Source organism: Rattus norvegicus, chromosome 10 (genome assembly GCF_021556685.1).
Source record: "Rattus norvegicus strain SHRSP/BbbUtx chromosome 10, alternate assembly SHRSP_T2T, whole genome shotgun sequence".
NCBI lineage: Eukaryota > Metazoa > Chordata > Mammalia > Rodentia > Muridae > Rattus > Rattus norvegicus.
In genome coordinates this window covers 69,742,181-69,767,299 of record NC_141543.1, presented here as the reverse complement: position 1 = coordinate 69,767,299, position 25,119 = coordinate 69,742,181, and the positions used below count along the sequence as shown (strand labels likewise).

Below are 25,119 nucleotides of genomic sequence, written 5' to 3'. Positions count from 1 at the left end.
TCCTGCTCAGGCTCCCCAATCTTAAGCTAGAGCATCTCCCAAGTGTTTGTCTAGGGACCCTCCCAGCATCCCCTCTCCAAACTAAGGCTCTGCCCACAGCAGCCCACAGCAGTATGAAATGATCTCCCAGGGCCAACCATTGCTGAGTGTCCTCATGAAAGAGACCATTCAACAAGGACTCTAGGTGAAGGGTGGTCTTCCCCGCCCCCTATCTGCTCTGCCATCCCAGTCTTCCCCAGAAGCCTTTCCTGGGCTTGTGGGTACACCAGTTTCCTCTGGGTCACATTCACTTCCCCATGGCCTGACTTGTACGGAGGCCTTTAGCAACTGGAATAGTTCTTTGGTTTTATTCTGCATGAACCAGCCTTCTCAGGGCTCACCCACATCCCCTCTCCCATTCAGTGGTGAGGTATGGCCAGTGAGGATGGACAGACATAGGCTCTGTCCAGTATTTATAAAGGAGAGAGATCTTGGAGATGTGGAGGCTTCCCAGCCCTTCCACCTCAAACAGAGCTCAGCTACAGCAGTTAGAACACCGGAGTCTGCCTGTCTCACCTCGGGTGCGATAGGTGACCACAGCCACAGTGAGGTGGACCTCCGAGGGGGTGTGGTCCTGGGAGGAGCTGATGGAGTAGTAGCGGGGCTTCAGAATGGGGAGCTGCGACAGCAGGAAGGCAGCAGGCACACGCAATGATGGGAACTCTTCCAGCACCTCCAGGAACGTGGGGTTGTTGCTGAACTTCCAATCGTTGTACTCTGAGGGCTGAAAGGCAAGGGCAGTGTGAGGGATTGGGAGACCTGCCATGTGTGGGAGAAGGACCCCTCCACCCCAGCCAATATCCATCCATCCATTCCTTCAACAAATGTGGCCATTGGGCGCTGTCCAGGGTGCTGAGGGCACTACATTGGGTGGGAAGCCTGGATCTGGGGCAGCTAGTGGAATTTCTCATTTGTGCCTAGAACTCTACTATGGGTGGGATTAAGATGACAGTGGGGCAGGATTGCAGCCCCAACAGTTGAAAGGCTGAGACAGGAGGATTCCTAGTTTAAGGCCAGCAGGGGCTACAGATGGAATGGAGAACAAGCTTAGCTAACTTGGTGGGACCAAGAATCTGAATAAAAAGTAAGAGAAGAGACAAGAGTTTGTCTCAGTGGTAGAGCACTTGCCTGGCATGTGTGGATGTCTGAGGGAAACCTTAAATACCCATAAAACAGAGACAAAAGTCAAAACACAGAAACATCCCCAACACCAGCAGCTCACAGGCAGGGCTCCATACCCTCTTTCTCTGGACGTAGGATGTATAGCCACGGTCTTCCTGCATATCTCAGGTTGGCCTTGAACTCATTGCTGGCCCAGACTGGTCTCTAACTCACTATCCTCCTGCCTTCAGTCTCCTGTGTGCTGGGATCACAGGCATGGCCACCCTATCCAGCTGGGCTAAATTCTCTATTAAACTGTGACTTGGAACCAGTTGGATCTGGGTTGAGATCACAGCCAGGTGTCCCTCCTCACTTAACCCTAGTCCTTGTGGAGTGAGGCAGATGCAGCCATTCACACAGGATTGTGGAGACAGTGACATTGTGTCCGGTGACTTGGTATCCAGAACCTCTTACCAAGACACGGACTTGGAAGTTGCAAAGGACTTAATGCATCACCCCAGCAACTCACTACCTCAACTCCCCACCTGCCTGCACACCCATTTACCAACCATCAAGTTTTTCCACACTTGGGAAGACAAAGGCCGTCCATAGAGGCTGGCCCCTCTAGTCAGATTCCAAGGAAGTGTACTTTGGCTACTGATGGCTACTCTTCCCTGTGAACTTGACTGGATTTAGGATCACCATGGAAACGCACCTCAGTGAAGGTGTTTCTAAAGGTTTAACTGGGAAAGACCCACCCTGAATTCCTATGGGTGGGACTTTAGACTAAATGACAAGGGGAAGTGAGGGGGACATTAGCATCCACCTTTCTTGCCTCCTCATTCCAGAAGCAATGTGACCTGCCACTCACACTCCTGCCATCCTGACACCCCACCATGATGGACTGGACTCTCATGAACCAAAATGAACCCTCCTTTCCTTAAGTTTCTTCTGTCTTGCCTTAAGTCACAGAATCGGGACATGTAACAAACACAGGTTACGTCATGCTGACTCCAGAGAGACTCATTCACCCAGTACTACTGTGTACAAGAGATGAGGCAGCAGACAAGGCCTGGCTGTCACCAGACACAGACAAGGCACACCTAGGGACTCAGGAGGATGGTCTCAAAGGTTGAACTCAGCTCTGGGTTCCTTCCACTCTATGAAATGTCCGTGTGTCATCCACCAGCCAGACCCTTACCTGACACAAGGCCTCCAACCTCTGCCTGTGCGTCTCTTCCGTGGCAAAGCGGGCCAGCTTGTGGAGCTGCAGCTGGGTGGGAGGGGTAGTGATGTCCAGGAAGTAGGTGAGGGCTTGCCTGAGTGAGCAGGGGGGAAGCCTCTTGTCTTTGACCCAGTAGCTGCCTGAATTGGAAGGAAGAAAGGTGTCAAGGTGAGGAAAGGCCCTCCTTGGGTCTCTCAGACGACTCCTATCCTCCACCTGCAAGGGAGGGATGACTGACATCTTGGTTCCAAAGAGAGTGAAGATCGGGAGCTGGTGCGGAATGAGACGGGGCTGCCAGCATAGCTGAACAACTCCCTCCACCCATACTGACTTTGTCCTGACAGACAAAGCACATCCTCCTGTGGCCCATACTCGAGTCTCTGACGCCCCCAGATGAATCTCAAACTTAGTGACTAAGTCCACTGGAGACCGAGTCCCCAGGGGCTGGTTAGAGAGAGGTTTATGGCCACAGTCTCCTGGGGTTTCGAAGCAAGAGGCTCTAGGTAAACAGATCAGTGTAAATTGAGGTGACTGGTTTCAGGACAGCATGGGAGAGTCAGGAAGTGACCCGGGTGTGAACTTTGGCTTCCACTTCCCAGCTGAGCATCTGAATCCTGTGACCTCCAGCTGCTTCTTTGAGAATCAGACGTGATGATACAGTCTGGACTGGCATTAGCATTGAGCAGAAGCCACATTTGGGAAGTTGCTGGCCCAGTGCCCGTTCCCAGGTCCACAGGTATTTAGTGCATGTTAGCACATTGCTTTTCACCCCTCTCCTCTCCCCTCGCCTCCTTCAGAGACAGGGCTTTATTATTAATGCATCTCGTCTGGATCACATCTGTATTCTTACAGCCCCAAGGAGGCCTAGGGTCTTTTGTCTCTAAGCTTCAGGCTGACTCCCTTTCTCCCTGACAGTGGTGGACAGAGCCAGGTTTTGCTTCTCCAATGCCTCCTCCAAGGCTAGGGGGAGGCATCACTACCACTGAAGGCCAGGAAGCTTTTCCCATAAGCTGGGATGGGAGTAGCTCAGGACAGTCAGGAGCCCAGTCCTCAGGGATGGTAGTGAGGGGATAGAGGTTTGTTTTGTCTGGGCCCAGGAACTCACCACTCTCATCTAGAACCTCCAGGCACACAGTTTGGTCTGGCGAAGAACAATCCACAACTCGCTCCAAGATCCCTTGCACCAGGGCCGTCTGGTTGCCTGGGAAAATCCCCAGGTGTTCCCCAGGTAGGTAGCTGGGGCCTCGGCTGCCCTCGAAGGTGAGTTGAACAAGGAGGGTGGTGCGGCTACAGAAGAAAAGGGAGTCATGGGTGAGTGTGGGCTTCCCCAGGAAAAGTGTTCTCCTGCCACCAGCCGGTTAGTGACAAGACAGCCCCTCAGTGCTCCAGAGTTTCCCAGAGGAGTTTGGCTACAGCCTTCCCTAGAAGTGTGGGTATCATGGAGCACTTGGCCACATTTTTGCCACAAGGAGCATCTCGTTCAGAGTGTGTGGACACTAGAGGTAGCCCTTCTTTATCTCCAAAACAAATCCTGTTCTCACTGGAACTGAGGCTACTTTCCCCCAGGATAGGAGGAAAGGAGAGGAGGGACCATGCAGATAAAATCACGGATCGGATCGCTCACAACCCTCCTCCACCTGGCTGGGAAATCCCCACCCTTGCCTAACAACCACAAAAGGCCTGAAGACTCAGATGCTCTGCGTGTCCCCTGGTCTGAGAGTTCAGAGAGGAGGAAGGGCCAGTGAGGCAGACATCCAGCTTCCAAACCAGACAAAGGCACAGACTAGCAGAGAAGGTGGTCCCCACAGTGATCCCCTTGGGGGGCCTGTCTCCCTCCCCGCCTACAGACTGACTGTCTCTGGTTCTTTGTGCATTCCAGAGCAATCCTGTGTACCAGCCCATCCTTACCTGGACTTCTCACTCTGCAGATTCTGGAGGGATTTCAGCCTCATGGTGAACACGTTCTTGGCGTGGATGCTGCTGAGAGCTGAGGAGACAGACAGAGATGGTCAGAGCCCCTATGCTGTGCTGGGGGAAACCCCATATGCTGGGCTGAGCATCCCTGCATGCTACCTTTGCCCTTGGTGTCCTGAGACAGGGCCTGCTAGATTTGTTTCCTTTCCCCATTATTTTTAGATCCCAAGTAAAGACCCTGGGCCTGGCAAGAGGTGGTGACTTGGGTCTGTAATCCCAGCACTTTGGAGGTGGAAGCAGGAAGATCAGGAGTTCAAAGCCATTCTTGGCCACATAGCAAGTTTGAGTCCAGCCTGGGCTACATGAGACCCTGTCTCAGCTGCCTGCCTCCAGATATACACAAAAAAGAAGAGAACAAAACAAAACAAACAAAAAACCAGTAACTAAAACTAGATAGTCAAAAGGGCCCTCGATGAACAGCGCCTTCGTGGCTGGGAAGTGCCGGGAGATTCAACTTAGATATTAAAATACAGAAGACTCAGGACAGCTGTGTGGTTTACAGGAGAACAGGGATAAAGCTGGGCATATCCTAAAACATAGACACATTTATGATGTCTGGCCTCAGGAAACTGAGTATGTCTCCCAGGGTGGGCAGAGCTGAGCCACTCACTGTCGCCCTGAATCACCTCAGAAGCCTCCTTCATGGCTTGTTGCTCCCTTTGGAAGACTTAATCCAACCCCCCACCCATGCTGTCACACTTGCTTTGTTTCTGTGAACGTTAAGTTCTCTGGATTTGTCACAGGTCAAGTGCCAGGACAAGTGTCACAGGCCAGTTCATGTGGTCAAGAGGCTGGCACAGTGCCTATCAGAGTTGTCTCCACCACCCACCCACTGATGCTGGTTTCCCGTGCTCAATACTACTCTCCCAGGGCTCCTGACCGGCTCTCCCACAGAGCCTAGGCTCTGTAGCCAGGGAGACAGATGCCTGGGAGTTGCAGGGGACTGCCTTTATTCAGAAGGGCATGGTGGATTCTTTGACTATTGGTTCAGAGCTCAAATAGCCCCAACTCCCGCAGGAAAGAGCTGTAGGGTGGGAGGGGCTGGTACCTTTGTTGAGGTCTAGAGACTCTGGGCTCTGGGTGAGCTTGTACTGCTCTGGCTCCCATGTTGCGTTGGAAGTGTAGCGTTTCGGGATCTGAATGCAATGTTTGCTTCGAACATCGAACGTCTCACAGGCTGCCTGGAAAGTTAGGAAGAATGGCATTCATCATCACCGTCACTACCCCTCACCATGGGTCAAATACTGAACGGATGTGTCATAGAACACCTCAGTGTGTCCTCTGAAGGGGCTGGAGAAGCTCAGAGAATCTCATGCTTGGCACACAGTGGTTATGGATACTGTAATGGATAGTAAAGTTGTCATCATATGGTTATCCCTTCTCACTGAGTGAGGGAGGTCTGGGGCTTCCCTATCCTCATAGAAAAGCTCATGGAGGAGGCCTGAGTCTTGGAACCAGGTCTGCTGGGCTTCCCATTGCTGTCCACTCACTTCAGTGTTAAAACTCCCCTCACTGTCAGGGAGGAACCCAGAGAGTAAAGATTTGAGATGATAACATTAGGTCACAGAGCTCAGCAGTGTCCTGTGTCCCTTCCTCTGCAGAGCTGAGAGACCGAAGGAAGATCTACCTCACTGTTGTGAGGTGGACAAGTCTATCACTAGGAAGAGCCCTGGGGTCATAAGGTCATGGCAAGGGGACTGATCACTACTCTCTCCCACATGAAGCAACACACTGGAGTGACCTTCTTCTTGGTGGGGGTGGGGGTTGGGGAAGCAGCTTTGATCTGTGGTTCGGGCCCATCCCCCCACCCTACACCTGACAGAGGTCATGACACCCGGGACACTGGACCCACACAAGTTTGGCATGAGTGCACTACGGCCTGTCTGACTAGAACTGACCCGGAAGGTTTGCACAGCCCAGCTGCGGAAGGCGTCCTCCTGCCCGCTGAGTTCGTCCCCTTCTCCGGTTGGGGCAAGCTGGGAGGCTCCCAGGTGAGACAGTTTCTGGTCGATGTCATGAGCAAAGGCACAGAACTGAGGGTACATGCTGGAGCCCAGGCCAAATACCGCATACCTGCCAAGGAGGACACACACAGAGGCTCAGGACACCTGGCAGCCGTGCCCATGGTGTGAACAATGGACTCTAGGCCCCAAACCCGCAGGAGGGACTCGGTTTCTATGTCTTGATCCTCAACCCTCTCAGAAGACAAACCTCAGACCAGGACTCTGTCTGCCCCTGGACATCTCTGAGGAGACATCCTGTGCATACCCAGTTCCTTGGTCTGATCCCAGGCTGACCCAGGAGGCAGGGATAGGGGAGAGTGCCTTACCTGAAGGTATGCCCGAGTTCTTTCATCATGAACAGAGATTTCTTCAGAGTCTACAAAAGACAAAGGAACCAGAGTTCTCAGGCCAGGAACCATAAAACCACAGTTTTCCTTTACTGTGGTGGTGTGTCTAAATACTGGCCTCACTGAGCAGGCAAAGAATCCAGATCCCAGGGAGAAATCCGCTGGGCAAGTCCAGATCGCCCCTCACTCCGGCTGAACCAGCTCACGGAGGCCCTGCCCCTCAGTGGAAGACCCTGGTGTTCCCACTTAGCTCTGGAAGAACACAAGGTTCCTCAAAAAGAATATGACCCTTGCTTCTTGCTTGGAAGTTGCTAGAAACAACAGATTCTCTAAAATAACGTTGGTTTTCCAGGAAACTGTCTCAGGCAGCGTGGGCCCCATCACACTGTAGGAAGCTAAGCCTTGTGTAATCTCTTCTCATGGTCTTTCTTTTGATGGCCTTTTCATCCCTCCAACAGTAGGGAGTCGAACTCAAATTGGTGCAAACCAAGCCTTAACATCTTGCTCATACTTGCCTCTGTTCAAAGCACAAGGCTAAGTAGGCCTGTGTGAGGCCAGCTAGGTAAAATTCTTATGTTTGTCCCCTTTTTCCTTTGTGAATGAAATGTTTGTTTGTTTGAATGAAATGTTTGTTTCCTTGTGAATGAAATGCTTGTTTGTTTGTTTGTTTCTTTTGTGTTGCTGTTGTTTAAAGATTTATTATTTTACATATGTATGTACACTGTAGCTGTCTTCAACACACCAGAAGAGAGCATCAGATCCCATTACAGATAGTTGTGAGCCACCATGTGGTTGCTGGAAATTGAACTCAGGACCTCTGGAAGAGCAGTCAGTGATCTTAACTGCTGAGCCCTCTGTTCAGCCTCAATACATTTTTTAAAAAATATAAATTCCCTTTAACAAAAGATTTGTGTCAGAGAGTGCGTCTATGCAGGGAGTGTGGGTGCCCAGGGAGGCCAGGAGACAATGTTGGAGTCCCTGGAGCTGAAGTTACAGGAGACTGAGAACCATCTGATGTGGGTGCTGGGGCTGAACTGTGGTCTTTTGGATGTGAAGCAACCCATCTTAACTGCTGAGCCATCTCTCCAGCCCCTAAATATGAATCCCTGTTGAAGGGGAATTTGAGACAAGATTTCCTATGGAGTCCAGGCTGGGCCCACATTTGGGATCCTCCTGCCTCTGCTGCCAAGTGCTGGGATTACAAGTGCACATCACTATACCCAGTTAAATAAGAATTTTTGAATTTTATTTTAAAGTAGGTTTTGGCTGCAGTGATGGCTCAGGACGTAAAAGTGCCACCAAGCCTGAAAACCTCAGGGACTCACATTATGGAAGGTAAGAATTGTCTCCTACAGGTTGTCCTCTAACCTCCACATGCAAGCTGTGGGGCGTGTGTATGCACACAAAGGAAACATAAATAAATAAATGTAATTAATCACCTCAAGTAATCTGACATATATAAAGAAGAGTTGGTCAAGTCACAGGAAAGCCCTGTGTGCCAATGGGGAAATGGCTTAAGGACCCAGAGTGGCCCGAGTAATTCCAGGTCACACCGAGTCCCCTGGGCCCTTTTCTTGGTCCTCCTAAGCCCCTCTGCCCCCAGATGAGCAGTGTCCCTGCTACCTACCTGCCCATTGCTGGGGCAGTCTCCATTGCCAAATGTGCTTGTCACCACCAGCAGTAGTTGTTCCTCTTCCAAGGTGTTTGCCTTATACTGTTCCATGCAGACAACCTGTGTGGCACACCATGGATGTCAGCCCTCAGCTCCCAGGGGGTCCCTTACACTCACCCCAAGCTCCTTCCACCTAAGAGGGTACCTTGGTGTTGAAGGCGTAGCTGAACAAGGCAGCCAGGTCCCTGGCTAGCGCTTCCGACTTTCCTGTCTCAGTAGCAAAGAGGACTGTGGCTCTGACGCGGGAAGCCATGACCTTCCGCATTAGCACAGAAGCAAAGAACACCGCTCTGTGGGAATAAACAGACACAGGGCCAGCTGAGTTAGCCTCCAGAAGAGATGGAGCACTGGCCTGGCAGCCCCTGTGCATCCTGACTCGGTCTCTTTGGCAAGTTCGGAACTACAGGACACCAGTCTCAGAATTGGTGTCTAGAGTTCTGGTAGCCAACACCATAAAGGCCACTCTCCGTATGCCTTGCCCCTCATGGTGGAGTCAGGAAGGCTGCCTCAGTAAAAGGGACACAGCAGGGACAGAGGGACATGCCCACTTTCACGTACTTCACCAAGACTGTGAACCGGATCTCTCTCCTCCTGGGCCTCAGCTTCTCATCCTGCCAGATGTGGGTCTTCCAGGGCTCGATCTGCAGAAAAGAAGGAGAGTTGAGGGTGGGGTTCTGGCTGGGCTTGGGTAGGGGAATGCTGAAGAGACGGAGGACCCTCTACTGGACTCATGGAGGTCCATCCCACCAAGGCTAGTGCTTCCTGGGCCCCACATCAGTCACAAGCAGTGGGCACTTGGCTTCGCTTGTCATGGCCACAGTCGTGGGTAGAGGCCCGCCTGCTTTTAGTATCTTTTTATTGTGTACACTAGACAATGTACAGTCTAATCTGGGCACCTTAGAGAGCACAAGGTGGCACTCAGCTGGCGTGTACAACCCTGGGTCATCACACTGCAGAGCCTCCACAGCTGAGCTACAAGATGGGGAGGGCGGCAGGGTCGTCCCTGACCTGGTAGTAGTAGAATGGAGATAGGACGTAGTTCAACATCTCCTGGTGGAACACAGGGGTGATGCTCCCGGACACCGGAGGGACCAGCCAAATCCAGTCTGCAGGGCAGCCTCCTCGGGCCCGGTACTCATTCTGCATGTGCTTCATGAAGGACTCTGAGGCTGTGTGGTGGTCCATGATGGTCACATTCTGCTTCTGAAGGAGAAGATGGAGTGGGATGAGATAAGGCAGCGGGGGAGAGCGGCGAGTCACTGCGACGGAGCGCCGGTGGTCTACACAATGGCTCTGCCCCTGCCTCTAGTCTTCTCACTGCTCAGAAAGGCACACAGACTTAGAGACCCAGGCCATCACCACAGCCACTCAGAAGGCGGCCAGCCCTCATCGCATGAGAGGTTCCCAGGTTCTCAACTTATGGGTCTTCAACTCCCTTGGGGGTCACTTATCAGGTATCCTGCATTTCAGACCTTTACACTATGACTCAGACAGTGGCAAGATTATAGTTATGAAGTTGCAACAAAAATAATTTTATGGTTGGGGTCCCCGCAGCATGAGGAACTGTATTAAAGCGTCACAGCATCAGGAAGGATGAGGACCATTGCCAACAGCTCAGCATCCAGAAATTCACACCAACCTGTCTCCATGGTTTGCCAGGAGACAGAGAGCCTCAGGTGTGGGCAACCCACACTGCGCCATCTTGTTTAAGGTAAAGAAAATACAAACTCAAAGGAGGCTCACTTGGTGGGGTGCTTGCCTGGCATGCGTGAAGCCCTACACAGCTGTAACCTCAGCAGCGCTCTGGTGGTACAGGATGAGGATCAGGAGTTCAAGGCCACCCTCAGCTATATAGAGAGTTCCAGGCCAGCCTGGGCTACAAGAGATTCAGTCTCCAAAACAAGCGAACACAAAACCACCAGAGTCATCCGTGGGGACAATGCGGATCAGAGTGTAGGGGAGACAGGTCATCCACATCCTAAAACCTAGAGGCCATGAAGTCTAAACTAGCCTGGAACAATCCAGTCAAAGCACGTATCCTACCAAAGTCTGGAGATCCATTCAACCAAGAGAAATATATTTATGACCTGGGGGGAGGGCTCAGTGGGTAAAGGCGTTTGTCACCAGGCCCGACCTGAGTTTCATCCCAGGAATTCACACAGTAGAAGGAGAGATCCAACAGTGAAGCATCTTATGAGCTCAATGGGTTTCTACCTGCTCCTGTCTATCTGTTGGGTACTGAGGAAGGCCGTGGGGCAAAGGAGAGATGGTCTCCATGTATTGTCAGCAAACAGCAAGCCTCTTGGGGAGGTTGAAGGAAATCGGCATTTTCACAAGGCCTCCTGGGATGTGTGAGGGAGGCACACTGCTTGGGAGGGACACAGGGGAAAGCCTAACGCCTAGGATAGGCCCAGAGGAGAGGTGGCCAAGGTTGGCAGCTGCCCCCTGATGTCAGGCTCATGAGTAGAACCACACTTTAAATGTCATATACAGCTGCTCCTTGACTTATGACAGGGCTCCATGCTGATGGGGCCATCACAAGATGAAAGTATTCTCAGTCAAGAATACACAGAATGGGAACTAGGGTGCAGCTCAGCGGGTGGAATGCTGGCCTAGCATGCACCGAGCCCTGGAGGTCTGATGCCTAGTACCATGTTCAAAAACCAACGACTCAGATGTGGTAGCTCACACCTGTAATCTCAGCACTCTGGGGGCAGGCAAGAAGGTCATAAGTCACACAGTGAGTTTGAGGCTAGCCTGGGGTACATGAGACTCCTTCCCAAGTCTTCCTGATAAAGCATCTTGCCTCCCAACCAGCGTAGCTTGACTACACAGCACACTGCAGTGTCAGTTTCTAGTCCTTGTGGCTGCCACAGCTGGCTGAGGCTGCTGGCTGCAGCCAGCAGCTTCAAGAGAGCACGCAGCCACCATTGTTAGTCCAGGAAAGATTGAAATTAAAAATCCCTATGCAGTTAGCCATTCAGGCCTATAAGCACAGATACTCTGGAGGCTGACTAGGGTTTAAGGTCTGCCTAAACAGCAGAGTGATTGAAGGCCAACCTGGGTAACCTTGTCTCATAATAAAAAGCAAAATTGGGGTTAGAGAGAAATCAAGATCCCAAACAACAACGAAGCCAAGTAGGGGGCTGGAAGGATGGCTCAGTGGGTAAGAGCACTGACTGCTCTTCCGGAGGATCTGGGTTTGATTCTCAGCAACCACATGGGGGCTCACAATCCTCTCCAACTCCAGTCCTAGAGGATTTGATGCCCTCTTCTGGCCAGGTACTGCACACATGTGGTGCAGGCTAAACACCCATACACATAAAATAAAATGAAATATATATATATACATATATATGTATATACATATGCATATACATATGTATATATATATATATATGTAAAAGGTTAAAAAAAAGTTTAAAACACCCAAGGAGAGTTGCTCTGGATTCACAGTGCCCTCACACCCTTGTAAAGTAAGAAATTCCCAAGTGGAGCCATCACAAGCCAGGTACTGCCTGTGCACATATAAAATGCCCTTGGATATCTGAACAGGGACAAGCTCAGGAGCGAGCAGATGATGACAACTATGACAGGCGTAGATGTGTCAACCGAGACTCCTGGCATACCTGAAAACTATGGAGCACAGCTGCATTGATCTCGGTGACAGCCCGGTCTTTCCAGAGGGAGGCCAGTGTGTGGGTCTCCAGGCCCATCCTCCTGCCCACTTCCTGTAGAAGCCAAGTGATGAGGGTGAGGCAGGTTTTGGAGGGGATCCCCCTCCCAGACCCTCCAGCTGGGTAACCCCTCGTCACCTCCAGGATGTTGTAGCGCTGTGTGTCACAGAAGTCTCGGACTCCAATCTCGGTGCCCATGTACCAACCATTGAAGGGGCAGGCTGGGAACTCGAGGCCACCCACCTCCAGGAGCATGTTGGCCACGGCAGGCAGCGCATACCACTTCAGCCCGAGCTCCTGGAACCACTCGTACCTGGCAGAGAGGCAGAGTCAGCTGCAGTTAGGGTCATCTATTTTGCCCTCTTTCCCCAGTCAAAAAGTAGTTAACTTCAGTAAAAGGGTCTACCAAAGAAGTCAAATCCTTCTCTCTGCTTTTTGAGATAGGGTCTTGATTTTATGTCTCTGAGGATGGCCTTGAACTTTTGATCCTCCTGACTCTATCTCCCAAGTGCTGGAGTTCTAGGCATGTGTCATCCAGACTGGGTTAATGCGGTGCTGGTGATCAAAGCTAGGGCTCAAACATGCTAAGCACCCATGCTCAACTGAGCCACAGCAGAGTCCTTTTGGAGACAGCATCTCTGTCACCCCACCAGGAGACATAACAGGGAGTACCAAGGGGCACTCATTATAGAAGACATCTCTTTACTCAGTCATTCATGAAAATGGGTCAGGTATTTACTGAGACTCCAACATAGCACAGCAGCTAAGAATGCTGGCACCAGACAGCCGGCGTTCAAGCACTGACTAAGGTGCTTTTAGCCCCTCAGCATCCCCATCCTCGACACAGAGCCAATAACAACAACAAATGCATGGGATTACTGCAAACAGTATCAATCACTGGATAGTTAGACATTCTACGAATACCTATAATTAAGCACCTACTATGTGCCCTGCACTTTGTAGATAATGAGGGTCACACTAATGAAAAGTAAGAGTCTACTCCCAAAGTTGCAGCCCAGCATCCAGACTAGAGACCATAGACTATAGAGGGGCAAGCGAATAGACCAGCAAGAAAATGAGAAATGAAGTGTGGTATGGGGTTGAAGACGGGTAAATCAGGAGAGAGTTCTCAGATGACATAGGGAACGCCTTTAGATGGGAAAACTGGATCCTTGAAAATTCCGAGGAAAGGACATATCAGGTAGAGGAGGAGCAGAGGTCCTGAGCCAGGTCTGAGTTCAGTGTGTTCAAAGGACAAGAGCCGTCAGCCCAGGACCTGCTACTACATCTCCATATATGGAGGCTTTTTGCAGAGCTTCAATCAGCTGCACTCTTAAAGTCATTGTGGCCCTGCACTTCCTCTGTCCGGGAGGGACGATCTTTTCCTAAGAAAGCTGGGAGGAGGCCATCGAGATGGCTCAGCAGGTAAGGGGACTTAGCTACCATGCCTGAGAAACTGGGTTCAATCTCTAGGACCCATATAGTAGGAGCAAATTGACTGACTCCTGCAACAGACTTCTGAACACGCACGCATGCATGCACACACGCACGCACGCATGATCATAAACATACCATGCATACCTCACATACCACACACATGCACACATGCAGGCACACACTCACGTACGCACATTCACATACACACCTGTGCACACACACTAAATAAATGAAAGAAAAGAATTAGGAAGTCGTTGGGAGGTGAGCAAAAATCATGCTCTGCTCAGATAGAAGCTCAGGGGCTCTCCTTAAGTCACTGCCTCCCACTCTCCCAGAACCCTGTTTGCTAGGCTGCTGCTCCCTCAGTAATCAGCACTTCCTCATAAGGCTGGAACTGGAGAGGAAAGGCCAGGGCTGCTGCAGAGGGCAAAGAGGCCTTGCGACATCCGTCCTCTGGGCACTGCCCAGACTGGGCTTGCATGCGTATGACCTGTACCCTCTTGTGACTTACTTGGGATGCTCCATGGTCACCTCCAGCACAAGATCAGGAGGGATTTCAAAGACCTCTGGATCTTGACCGTGAGCCTGCAGGACCAGAGGCAGCACATCGAAGCGGCCATAGCGGGGCTTCCAGCCCAGGTCGATGCACAACTGAGGGATAGAGGAGCCCAGTTAAGTCCGCAGGTCCAGGCCCTGAATTTGCTCAAGGTCCCCTGCCCAGAGGGACCCATCAGAAGCTAGATCAGTACCTGGGTGAACTCCAAGGTGGCAGGATCCCCTCTGATGGTGCCATCGGGCATCTGGTAGCCAGCGTACCGGATGAGCTGGGAATTCCAGATCCGGAAGTCATGCTTCCCATCGCTCCGCTGGGGGAACACAGTAATGGCCGACCTTCCCCAGAACAAGAACATAGTCGTTTACCAACAGTCCCTGATTGGGGTGAGTGGGGCAGGGATTCCCAGCCAGTCTCCTTCCACTCTTCCCCACACCCCAATAACCCTGAAATCATCTGCCCCTTCCTCCTGCCAGCTTCTTCTTAACCATCAAGACCAACAAGGGCCTGGCCACCACTCTGGGAAGCCTCATGTCCCTTCCACATCCCCGGCTCTCACCACTGGTGGCTGTACATCATAGGTTTGCAGCTGGATGGAGCTGCATTCTAGGGTCTCAGTCACCTCTGTATCCCACCCTGTCACCTCCTTTTCCCCAGCTCCTGGCCTAGTCCTGTGCTGAATCCTCCTGCTTCAGCCTATCCACTGCTGAAATTGCTGTTATGTACCACCATGCACAACTTAAAAAAAAATGTTCTTTGTTTTGGAGCCTAGGCTAGCCTTGAATGTGCTATGTGTCCAAGGATGGCTTTGAACTCTTGACCCTCCTGCTTCCACCTTTCCAAGTGCTTGGATAACAGGCCTGTGTCACCATGGCCTGCTAGAAATGGCTTTCTAAGGGTATAACAGCCCTAAGTTAGAAGGGGGTGGGGAAAGAGCTGGGCCTATGACAGAAGCTAATGGGGAGGAGGCTGCTCTCACCATTCCACAACCCAGAGAAGCTAAGCCTTCCTCTTTTCTCTCTCCTTAGTTTCTCCCGGAACCAGGGGCCCCTCTCCTGTGCTCTCCAGCCTCTTCTGCCTGAGAGCGGTAGGATGGGCCCAGCACAGCTGGGAAAGGTGCCTCACCTGATGTTGCCACTGTTAGTGGCGTAAAGTATGTGTCTGCAGATATGCTGGAACATTTCTGATGCAGTGCTACAGCTCCGGGCATCGAAGACCTACACGGGGCCCACCCAAAACACACCATGGAAGATTGTGAGGACAGAGACTTGGGGCTGACTGAAAGTCCTTGGGGACAGAGTGCATCTCACTCACAGGGTTACATACTCCTCCCTATATCCCCATGCCCGTCTCTAAGCTGCTCTATTCCCTTGGCTCTTGAGTCAGGGGATCAGAGAATCCCATTCAGAAGGCCCCAGTGAAACCAAATTACCAAGAGCATCTGGCTTTAAAGAACCAAAAGGCAGGGTCCCCACAGCCTGGATCTTCCCCATGGGAGTGTGTACCACCATTGAGGCTCCTGGATTTTCTTAGTCCAAGTGCACTCAATAGGACCCAACCTCCCCCCCCAACCCCACTCACCCCAAATGACCCTCAAAGGAGACAATGGCCTAGGAGGGTAGGATAAATAAAATGCTCTCTAGGAGCCAGGAACGCAAACACTGGAGGCAAACACTTGTAACACCAAGACCTCAGGAGTAAGACATCCAAGGTTGCTGGTTGTCTCATGATGGTGTGTGTTCCCCCGCATTTAACATGAAGGTGGGTCATCTAGAGACCCTGGTGCTAAAGTAAGACTGCAGACTCCCAGGAGGGGGTCTAGATACCCCACTCAGGATTTGGCTGTAGTCTGCAGAGCCCTGGCCACTTGCTCTGTCTCTGGGCCTGCCCACCTCTGTTCCTCCTTCTGCTCTGCCCACAAGACTCACCTGCAGGTTGGACCACTGAATCCTGCCGATGCAGCGAGGGGCGTTCCTCCAGGCCATCTTGGTGGCAAAGATGAGCTCATCCAGAGTGAGCTGGTAGGTTCCTGTTGTTTCTATTTCCTTTGTTACGGCTTCCAGCCTGGCCAGATGTTCCTCTATTTTTGCCCTGGGGGACAGGAAATTGTCAGGAAGACCAACAATAGCAGGACCTTACATGGGGATTAATTCAATCCCCAGAAAGCAAGAACCGATTTTGGACACCAGAAGGGCAAATTGCACCCCCTGGGACATTGTCTTCCTTAGGGTTGGTTTTGTGACTCACTCTTAGCTTACTAGGGGCCAATTTTGAATACCCTGACATCTCCATCTTCAGGTTCTCAGTCCTGTTGAGAGAAAGCCGTACTTCCACTCGTACACTGGACCCTGGCAGTTGTCATAGTCATGATAAGGTCTTATGTAGCCTAGAACTTCTAACCCTCTGTCCTCCCTCCCTCAAATACCTGAGACTGTAGCTGCATGCCATCACAAGTAACGCAGGAGGCTCTGCTGTGTTTACTCTGCAGTCTTAAGACTCCAGAGTGTACAGTACCAGGCTCAAGAACACAAGCATAGTAACAGAGAAGAGAGGACACAGACCCGGGTGGTCTCGCTGCCAACCCCAGGCTCCAAACTGTCTGCAGTGGATAGGACCTCCCACCTTCCACCCAAAGGGAGACTGCAAACCTTGAGGGCTCCTCAAAAGGCAAGGCAGGCCCAGACAAGACCTGAGGTCAGGACTCAACTTGAAGGACCCTAGAGCCCACCCAACGGAGCCACACTCACTGATTTAAGTATACTTCAAAATAATTTCAAGGGAGAGGAGCTTGGTCGCAAAGACTTTGAAACACACACACCCAACACAGCAACCTTGAGATTTCCAACCAGCACCAGCAGAGGCTTTCGAAACAGCAACAAACAAAATTATTTAAAGAATGAACTTGGGATTAAGGTCAGCAGGAGGACTAGGAATGAAACAGCCTTCGGTGCAGGCGGACGGTCTTGGCAACTACTTTCTGATTACAGAAAGACTCGAAGACAAAACATTTAGTGCTATTTGTCTTCAGTGATCCCTGTAAGGGGGAACTTCTGGGTGCGGTCAGTGTCCTTCATCGTCAGAGGTAGACTCTAGAAATACCCCCGACTCTGTACACAAACACGAAAACAGTGGTGTCCACAGTTATGGCAACACCGTGTAAAGAAGGAAGATGAAAACTTGGTGACATTTACCCAAGAGTGGGCCTGACATCTTTGGAAGAGTTTTGGCCTCTCCTGTTGTAATCTAAGGAGTCCTGAGCAAAGCCATCCTCTTTCTGTAATGAACAGCACAGTAACTATGGTAGCAAGAAGCAATGGGAGTCTCTGTCTTTCACAGGAGTGTCAGGAGGGAGACAATTGTTTCTCTGGCCTTCTGGACTCAGAACAGCTCATGAAACAAACCATAGCCAGACTTTATCTCACTATACACACTTGTCATTTCCAAGATGGCTTTGTGTAGATTAGGCAAATTCAGGCCAGTCTGGGCAACATAGTGAGAACCTGTCTCAAAGTAAATAGTTCAAAAAATAAGCGCTGAGGCCAGGGACTGAATATGTAGCTCATTGGTAGAATAGGCCTGGTTTGGCCCCCTAGGTTCAGGCCCTGTATCACAGACGAAAGGAGAAAAAACAGAGGGAAGCTCTCATACAGTTAGAAAGGATCTCAAAGAACGTTGTCAACTTGGTGACAGGTTGGGTGACTTGTTTGTAAATGCAAGCTTTAAGCAGTGTTTCTCAGAAAAACCCACTCCCACAGTTAACAGTGAAGCCTCCAACATCCAAGAGAATCTCAACACACGTGGGACCACGTTAAAAAAAGAGAGAGAGAGAACTTTTAAAAGAATATTTTAAATTTAAAATTTTAAGTGTTTTCCTTTGCTTTTTGTTTGTTTTGAGTCTGGGAGTTGCTCTTAAAATTGTTTTTCATGTTTTCTCTCAGTTCCCTTAGAATTTTTTTCATTGTTGTTCTGTTTTGGAACAGAGTCTCGGTAAGCAGCCTTTGCTGACCTAGAGTTCATTATGTGGACCAGGGTAACTTCGAACATACAGAGATCCACCTGCCTCTGCCTTCAGAATTCTGGGATTAAAGGCATGGGCCACCGTGCCCAGTGAATTTGATTTTTTGCATTTTTTTTGGCTGTTTTCCTTCCTTCTGTTTGCCTCTTGTCAAGCGCCCTCCCAGCGCTGGCATTCCAGGGTGGAGCAGGTGTCACCGAGAACAGCCACTTCTGCTCTGGGTCCCAGATACCCTTCTGTGTCTCATGCCCCAGATGAAACTCCTGTGTGAGACTGTGCCACAAAATGACACTGCCACACTGTCCCCAGCTGCCGGAGCAGACACTCACTGTCGTTCTTACAACTGGACGGGTAACTCAGTCCCTCTACAGTGTTCTATACTGAGGTATCATCGCTGTCACCCTGGCACTCTGAAGAGCAGTGGTGGGCAGATGCTGTCTCCAAAACATACAATGAGGGACCAGAGAGATGGCTGAGCAGGTAAAGACATTTGCCACCAAATGTCCTCGGTCAACCCCAGGAATCCACACTGTGGAAGGAGATTTCCGACTCCCACAGCACGTTGTCTGACGTCCACATACTAGCTGTGGCCCAGGCATCCCATTCTCCACCAAGTAAACGGACGTTTAAAAAACTGAATACGTACGATGATAACCAAGATCTCAGTGGTATTCATTTCAGGCTGGCACTGTTCCTAGCTGTTTGTAGACTCTAATCCGTTTAATTTTCATATAAACCCCTACAAGGTGGGTATATTATAATAGATAGTCTGAGGCAAGAAAACCAAGGCATTTTCCCAGGCTTGAACCCCCAGTAGATGGCTTCCTGGACCCCAACTTTTATCCAGGCCACACAGCCTCTCCATGATTGCAACTCTGCATTGACAACAGAATTGGCAACTGGCAATGAAGAAAATGTCCTTTCCCAGGCTGGACACACTTGGTGCTTGGGGTGACTGACTGGTGACCTGAAGAATAAAGCGGTCTGGGCCCTAAACTCACAGAGGCCCTATGGGGTAAAATGAGAGCACTCCCATCAAGTCTGTCTCCCGGACTCTAGTTAGGCTAGGATAGTGTCAGGGTTGTCTCTGGGAATCTTGCTCTGTAAGAGGTAACATCAGCCTGACCAGACACCCTCTAAACTTCCTTCTATTTCAGGATTGAAGGATCTATTCCAAGTCACTGTATTACAGCCCCTAGGCTAAGACACTGTTCTAAATTTGCACACATCTCATGGCTGTCCAGTGAGCCATGCTATAAGATGCCTACTTTACAGATAAGGAGGTTGAGGCCCAATGGACTTCTCCAGGACTCAGCAGTGGTCTGGGGAAGCCAGAATCCAGGCCAGTCACACTCTCCTCCAAACTTTCAGACATTTTTGCAGGTCCTAAGCCTCCTTTAGGCTGGAGCCCCAGCAAGTCTGAAGACTGCAGAGTTCACGGGTCAGAGTGGAACAGGAGGAAACAGGTCAGCCCCAGGGAGTAGAGCAGGGGACGTCACCCTGACAGAAGCCAGACTTACTCTTTGAAGGAGCCATAATACTGGTTAATGAATTCAATGGCTTGAGGCAGAAGCTCCTCCACTGGGGTGGGCTTGTCTCTGGGTCCTCTGGTCAAACTCTTGGAGTTCATGATGGACCCCATGCATAATTTGGACTTGCAAGAGATATCCTGGAAAGAGAGACAGGGGTTGAGTAGGGCTCCAATTCCCCACCCCACCATGACCCCCATATCCCAAGCCAGTCATTAAGCCTGGTCGTTCTCCAACCGATATGCTCACAATGACTCCTCCTCCTTGGGGTCATCAAGCTTTTTCCAAGCCTAGCTCCCTTCTCCTTTCCAGAGACCAGGTGGGTGTGAGCTGGCTTCTCTCTGTCCCTGCTCTGCAGTCAGCTAAAGAAACAGTGACAGCCTCTGAGAAAATTCCATGGCTTCTCTTAGGGGATATCACCTCTGCTTTCCTTTCTAAAGAGACCCAGCCAGCTCCTCAGGGAGCATGGCTCCAATGTCAGCCTAGAGAAGCTGAACGAGAGGATGATTATTTCAAAGTCAGGGGAGGCTTGGAAAGAAACGCCAGAGAGATGGATGTCCACGTGTCGACTGGGGTGCTCCTCTGTTTTGCTTTCTTTCTGAGGTTTGATGTTAGGTTTTGAGACGAGATCATATGCGGCCCAGGTTGGCCTCAAACTCACTATAAAGCAGGTCACTGTGAACTTCTAATCCTTCTGCCTCTGTCTTCCAAGCTGGCATTAAAGACAGTTTCTGTGCGGTTCAAGAAATCATCCTGCCTTCAAAGGCTTTTTGGTTCTTTCCCACTTTATAACCTCAGTATGAATTTCTCTCTGTCTCTGTCTCTCTGTCTCTCTGTCTCTCTGTCTCTCTGTCTCTCTGTCTGTCTGTCTGTCTGTCTCTTGTCTCTCTCTCTCTCTCTTTCTGTCTCTCCTTTGTTTTCTTTTATGGGTCTTTCTTTTGCTCTCTCTCTCTCTCTCTCTCTCTCTCTCTCTCTCTCTCTCTCTCCCTCTCTCTCTTTTGGTTTGGTTTGGTTTTTATGAGACAGGGTTTCTCAGAACCCTGGCTGTACTGGACTCCTTTTTAGACCACACTGGCCTTGAACCCTCAAAGATCCACCTGCCTCTGCCTCCCAAGTGCTGGGGTTAAAGGTATGTATCACGCCTGGCTTGTTTTATGTTTTGTTGTTATTGTTGTTGTTTTGAGACAAGGTCTCACAATGTAGCTCTGACTTGTTCCTGAACTCAGTATGTAGCCCAGGCTGGCCTCAAACTCAGACATCTGCTTGTCTCCTCCAAATGTTGGAATTAAAGGTGTGCACTGCCCAGCCTCATAGCGTGAATTCTAAAGTCAGAGTAAGGAACATAAATTTAGGCAGGCAGGAAGGAACCTGGAAGGATGGTTAGTTTCATTCCCTGGCTGCTTGAACTGCTGTCACCTCACTGTCACCTAGCTGTCCTTACAGAGACGACAGGAAGCTTCCTCTGTCAGTTTGGGCCAGCTTTGGGCAGTTCTGTTAGACAATTCCCAGATCGATAGGGCCCTTATGTTGCCCTAGCTGGGACAAAGGTCTCCCCAGCCCCAAGACTGCTCACCGAGGTGGCCTTGTGGTGAAGGGTGTCGTGAAAAATCTCTCCATTGCCCCAGTTTTTGATCCTCACGTGCTGTGGGCGGGTCGATGGAGTCACATGCAGCTTGTCCAGGGATTCTGGAACATTCTAAGATAGGTAAACATCCAGAGTTTTCCAAATGTCTGTAACCCCAACAACCATACAAGTGTCCCCTGGGCCTCTGTACTCTGCTTGGGTGAAGGACAGAGCTTTGTGTGGGCACATGAGGCGAGAGGCAGTCCTCAGTCCCCCACCCTTCCCAGAAGTTAGGCTAGTGGCAGCTGAGCACTGCAGGTGGTTGGACCGAGGCCAGGCTTCTGTCCTTACCAAGGCCTGGCCAGTGCTGGCTCATAAGGGGAATTCAAGTATGATGGGAGGGCTAGGGACTGCCAAGGAAGAGCTGGGAGGCTAACAGATACTCCACTGTCTTCCTTCCCCAGGGACACCTTTCCCCGACCCCATCTCTCTGCCACTTCTTTGCAGTCCTTAGGATGGAAGGGGTTCCAGGAAGGGGTCCACAGCTAGAAGCTAGGGGCTGAGACTAGGGACTCAGCAGCTGAGTCTAGGATCACTCTAGAAAATCATCCTTCCCCTGATCCCATGAATGTTCTTAAACTACCTGTGGTAGTTTGAGTATGTTTGGCCCATAGGAAATGGTATGCTAATAGGAATGGTCTTGTTGGAAGAACTGTGTCACTTTGGGTGTGGGCTTTGAGACCCTTCTCATAGCTGCCTGGAAGGGACATTCTTCTTTGGTTTGCCTTCAGAACAAGATGTAGAACTCTCAGCTCCTGCACCATGCCTGACTGGACACTGCCATGCTCCCACCTTGATGATAAAGGACTGAATCTCTGAACCTATAAGCCAGCTCCAATTAAATGTTGTCCTTTATAAGAGTTGCCTTGGCCATGGTGTCTGTTCACAGCAATGGAGCCCTAACTAAGTCACTACCCCAAACTATTCTGTCACCCACCAGGCAAGTTACCTGGGTAGCAGAGAACCCCGGAGACCTCCACTGCTGAACATCATGACTGTCCTTCTGTCTGCAACCCCCTTGGCTCCCTCTGTACCCCAGGTCTGAATTGCTCTACTCACTCCCCAGTCCTTGGCTTCCTGTGCCTTCCTGTCCAGCCTCCAAAGGGCTGTTTAGCCTGAATCTACCAAGTAGAAGAATGAAGCGCTTCCCATAGTGTGACCAAACTACTGACCTGTGCAGTCCCAGTGAGGAACTGGGGGAAACCATTTTGATGCTTGTGACTCTTAGGGTCATCCTGTGTTGTTGGGCTGTGAAAGGAAACAGTCATCGTGAGAAGGAGTCTGGCTGTGGAGGGGATCTGAGTGGCCTCTGAGATCGGCAGATGGGGCACCAAGGGCTAGAGGTGGGAATGATCTGTTCCCGGCTTCCAATCCGGGAGGATGAGGGACCCAGTCTTAGAGAATCTCATCCCCACTTCTCTCTTCATCTTTGCTTTGACCACCCAAAGCCAAAATGGTCTGAGGGGAGCCAGCCCAAACCATTCAGACACAGAGGCACACACACAAGCTCTGGGGAGATGCCCGCCTCAGAAAGACAAGTGCAAAAGCTCCAACAGCCCAGCCCTCCCAGGCCAGCAGGGCCCACCGCTCACCACCCACTTGGCTTAGCAACCTTTACCTTATCTATTTCAGTTTTCACTTTGGTGGGTATTGCTTGTTTGAGGCGTGGAACTTTCTATGTAGGCCAGACTGGCCCTGAACTTACAGAGATCCACCTGCCTCTGGCTTCTAAGTGCTTGGGTTCAAAGTGTGCATCACCAGGCCCAGCTCAAATCTTTTATTTAATAAACTGGGCATTTTAAGTACATGCCCGGAATCCCAGCATCTGGCAGGGTGTGACAGAAAGGTCAGGAGTTTGAGGCCAACCTTAACTACAAAGAAAGTTCAAAGCCAGTTGGGCTCCACGAGAACTTACAAAGCACCCCAAACTAGTTTGTTTGCTCCATACACCCTACTGGTTTCCAACTTGAGGCATCCTCCTGCCAGAGCTTCTTGAGTGCCGAGATTCCAGGTTCAAGCCCCAGTGCTTGGCTACTCCAAGTATTTATCTTGTAAAGAGTGAAAGGAACACAGGCAGGTATGAATAGCACACACTTGTGATTCTAACACCTGGACAGTAGAGGCAGGAGGATCAGGAGTTCAAGGTCATCCTCAGCTAAGTAGGGAATTCAAAGCTAGCCTGGGCTACATGCTACCTGTTTTGGAAATAAGATAAAAATAAAATTAAAATAATTAGTGGAGGGGAAAATATGCCAGCTATGGTGCTATACGCCTTTAATCTCAGCACATAGGAGGCAGAGACAAGATGAGCTCTATGTTTGAGGCTAGCCTGGTCTACAGAGTTCCAGGACAGCCATGGCCATCTATGCAGTCAGGCAAAACATCCATACGCATAAAATGAATAAATCTAAAAATAAAACAAAACAAAAAACCGCAAACTCCAGTTTTAGCGGTGACCCTGCTTGGTCTTTTAGTCATAACTCGCTCTCTGGTCCCTCATCCCCAGTGAGGTTTGTTAGTTCAGCTTAACCATCAGCAAGGACCCTGCTAGGTTAGTTTAGTGAGATTCTTCTTTACCTTCGCTATGGCTTGCCCTGGCCCCTGCTGTGTTTGGGTGGAACCCTATCTCTCCCTCTGCAGCGGGTCCTGTGCTCTCCTGAGGGACGTCCTCAGTAAAGCCCTCCTTGTGGTAAGTTAGCAGATATCACTAAAGTGGGAGTCACTGACTGGTGTGTGAAACCCCAGCAGTCAGAAGGCTTGAGGCAGGAGAATCGCTTAGCCTGGGCTGTAGAGTGAGCAGTTACCTCAAAGAACAAAGCAAGACGACAACTCCCACCCCCACCAAAGCAAACCAACAAAATCATTGAACAATTCTCTCCTTCTTGCTTGCAACAGGGTTTCCCGCACCTCCCGCCGCCTTCCAACTCACTATTCAGCCGACAATGCCCTTGTACTCTTGCCGTTACCTCCTGAATGCTGGGATTGCGGGCATGCACCACCACGCCCATCTGAATAATATTTTCTTTAACACTCTCCTCTGATCTGGACTGGTATGCCTCACCAGAAGGAGGGGAAAAAAAAGGAAGCCAAGATCTGCTTTCCTACAATCCTCCTTCACACCAGCCCATCTTGGGCTTCACAGTTTGGAGGATAGAACTGTATCAAAGACATCCCCTGGGTAATAGAATTAAAGACCATGTCAATGTCTACTCAAGTGCTTCCCCTAGACATCAAAATGTTTTAAATGCCTGAAATCTCACTGTTAACACAAGCCACAGTTATGCTGGCCTCAGGGTCCACAGCCTGAGGTTGTGCCTCAGCCTGGATATCTGCTGACGCTATGATGACAGTCTTGGTGCACGTATGCAATGTGTGCTTGCGCGTGAACAAATGCGGGCTCCAGCAGCCTGAAAGCAACTGGAGGAAACGCCAGCGAAGGTTCACACTGATTAGCCCGATATGATAAGCCACGTGCTATTTAAATCTCTTTCTTTTAACTTTTAAGTATCTTGATGTCTTTGTTATAATTGGAAGTTTTATAAATTTTGAAGTAATTTTATAACTGGGAAGAAAAACCCACAGCAATGAATAAACAGAGCTTTCCCCCAGCTACTATGTCCTGCTAGCAGATGTCTTCTGCCACCTGTTAAAGGGGAATCTAGGGACCAGATAATCAGGTGAGCACTTTAAGGCTCAGGACCCTTGGTTCCAAATTACTGCAGTTCCAAACACACAGTCTTGCTGAGACCTGGCTGGCCCATTGCGGGATGAAGGACCATTACGGACTTTCTTCGGACAAAGGGAACCCGTGGCTTGCTCAGGCCCATAGAATCACCTGCTGTCACCCAGATCTAGGTACTGAGCGGAGTGCAGAATTCACAGGGGACTTAGGGCAGCCAGACCACCTCTCTTGAGAAGTGGAG

General features: G+C 50.4%; 1 protein-coding gene across 5 annotated transcripts in view; it reads right to left on the bottom strand.

The window, feature by feature from the left end:
• Positions 1-25,119, bottom strand: part of Nos2 (nitric oxide synthase 2) — a 36,036-nt gene that overhangs the window by 5,833 nt on the left and 5,084 nt on the right. For all 5 annotated transcript variants that reach the window (XR_015630236.1, XM_087569762.1, XM_087569761.1 and 2 more), the window contains 20 exon segments: positions 22,369-22,444; positions 21,146-21,268; positions 19,564-19,712; positions 15,957-16,119; positions 15,154-15,245; positions 14,225-14,366; positions 13,987-14,126; positions 12,177-12,351; positions 11,991-12,092; positions 9,370-9,564; positions 8,920-9,002; positions 8,507-8,651; positions 8,317-8,421; positions 6,669-6,718; positions 6,238-6,412; positions 5,388-5,520; positions 4,274-4,352; positions 3,471-3,652; positions 2,342-2,505; positions 556-763 (listed from right to left, as the gene is read on the bottom strand). Coding sequence is in view for 4 of the 5 variants with exons in the window: in XM_087569762.1 (XP_087425888.1) it covers positions 556-763; positions 2,342-2,505; positions 3,471-3,652; positions 4,274-4,352; positions 5,388-5,520; positions 6,238-6,412; positions 6,669-6,718; positions 8,317-8,421; positions 8,507-8,651; positions 8,920-9,002; positions 9,370-9,564; positions 11,991-12,092; positions 12,177-12,351; positions 13,987-14,126; positions 14,225-14,366; positions 15,154-15,245; positions 15,957-16,119; positions 19,564-19,712; positions 21,146-21,268; positions 22,369-22,444 (2,681 nt within the window). In the remaining variant the exon portion in view is untranslated.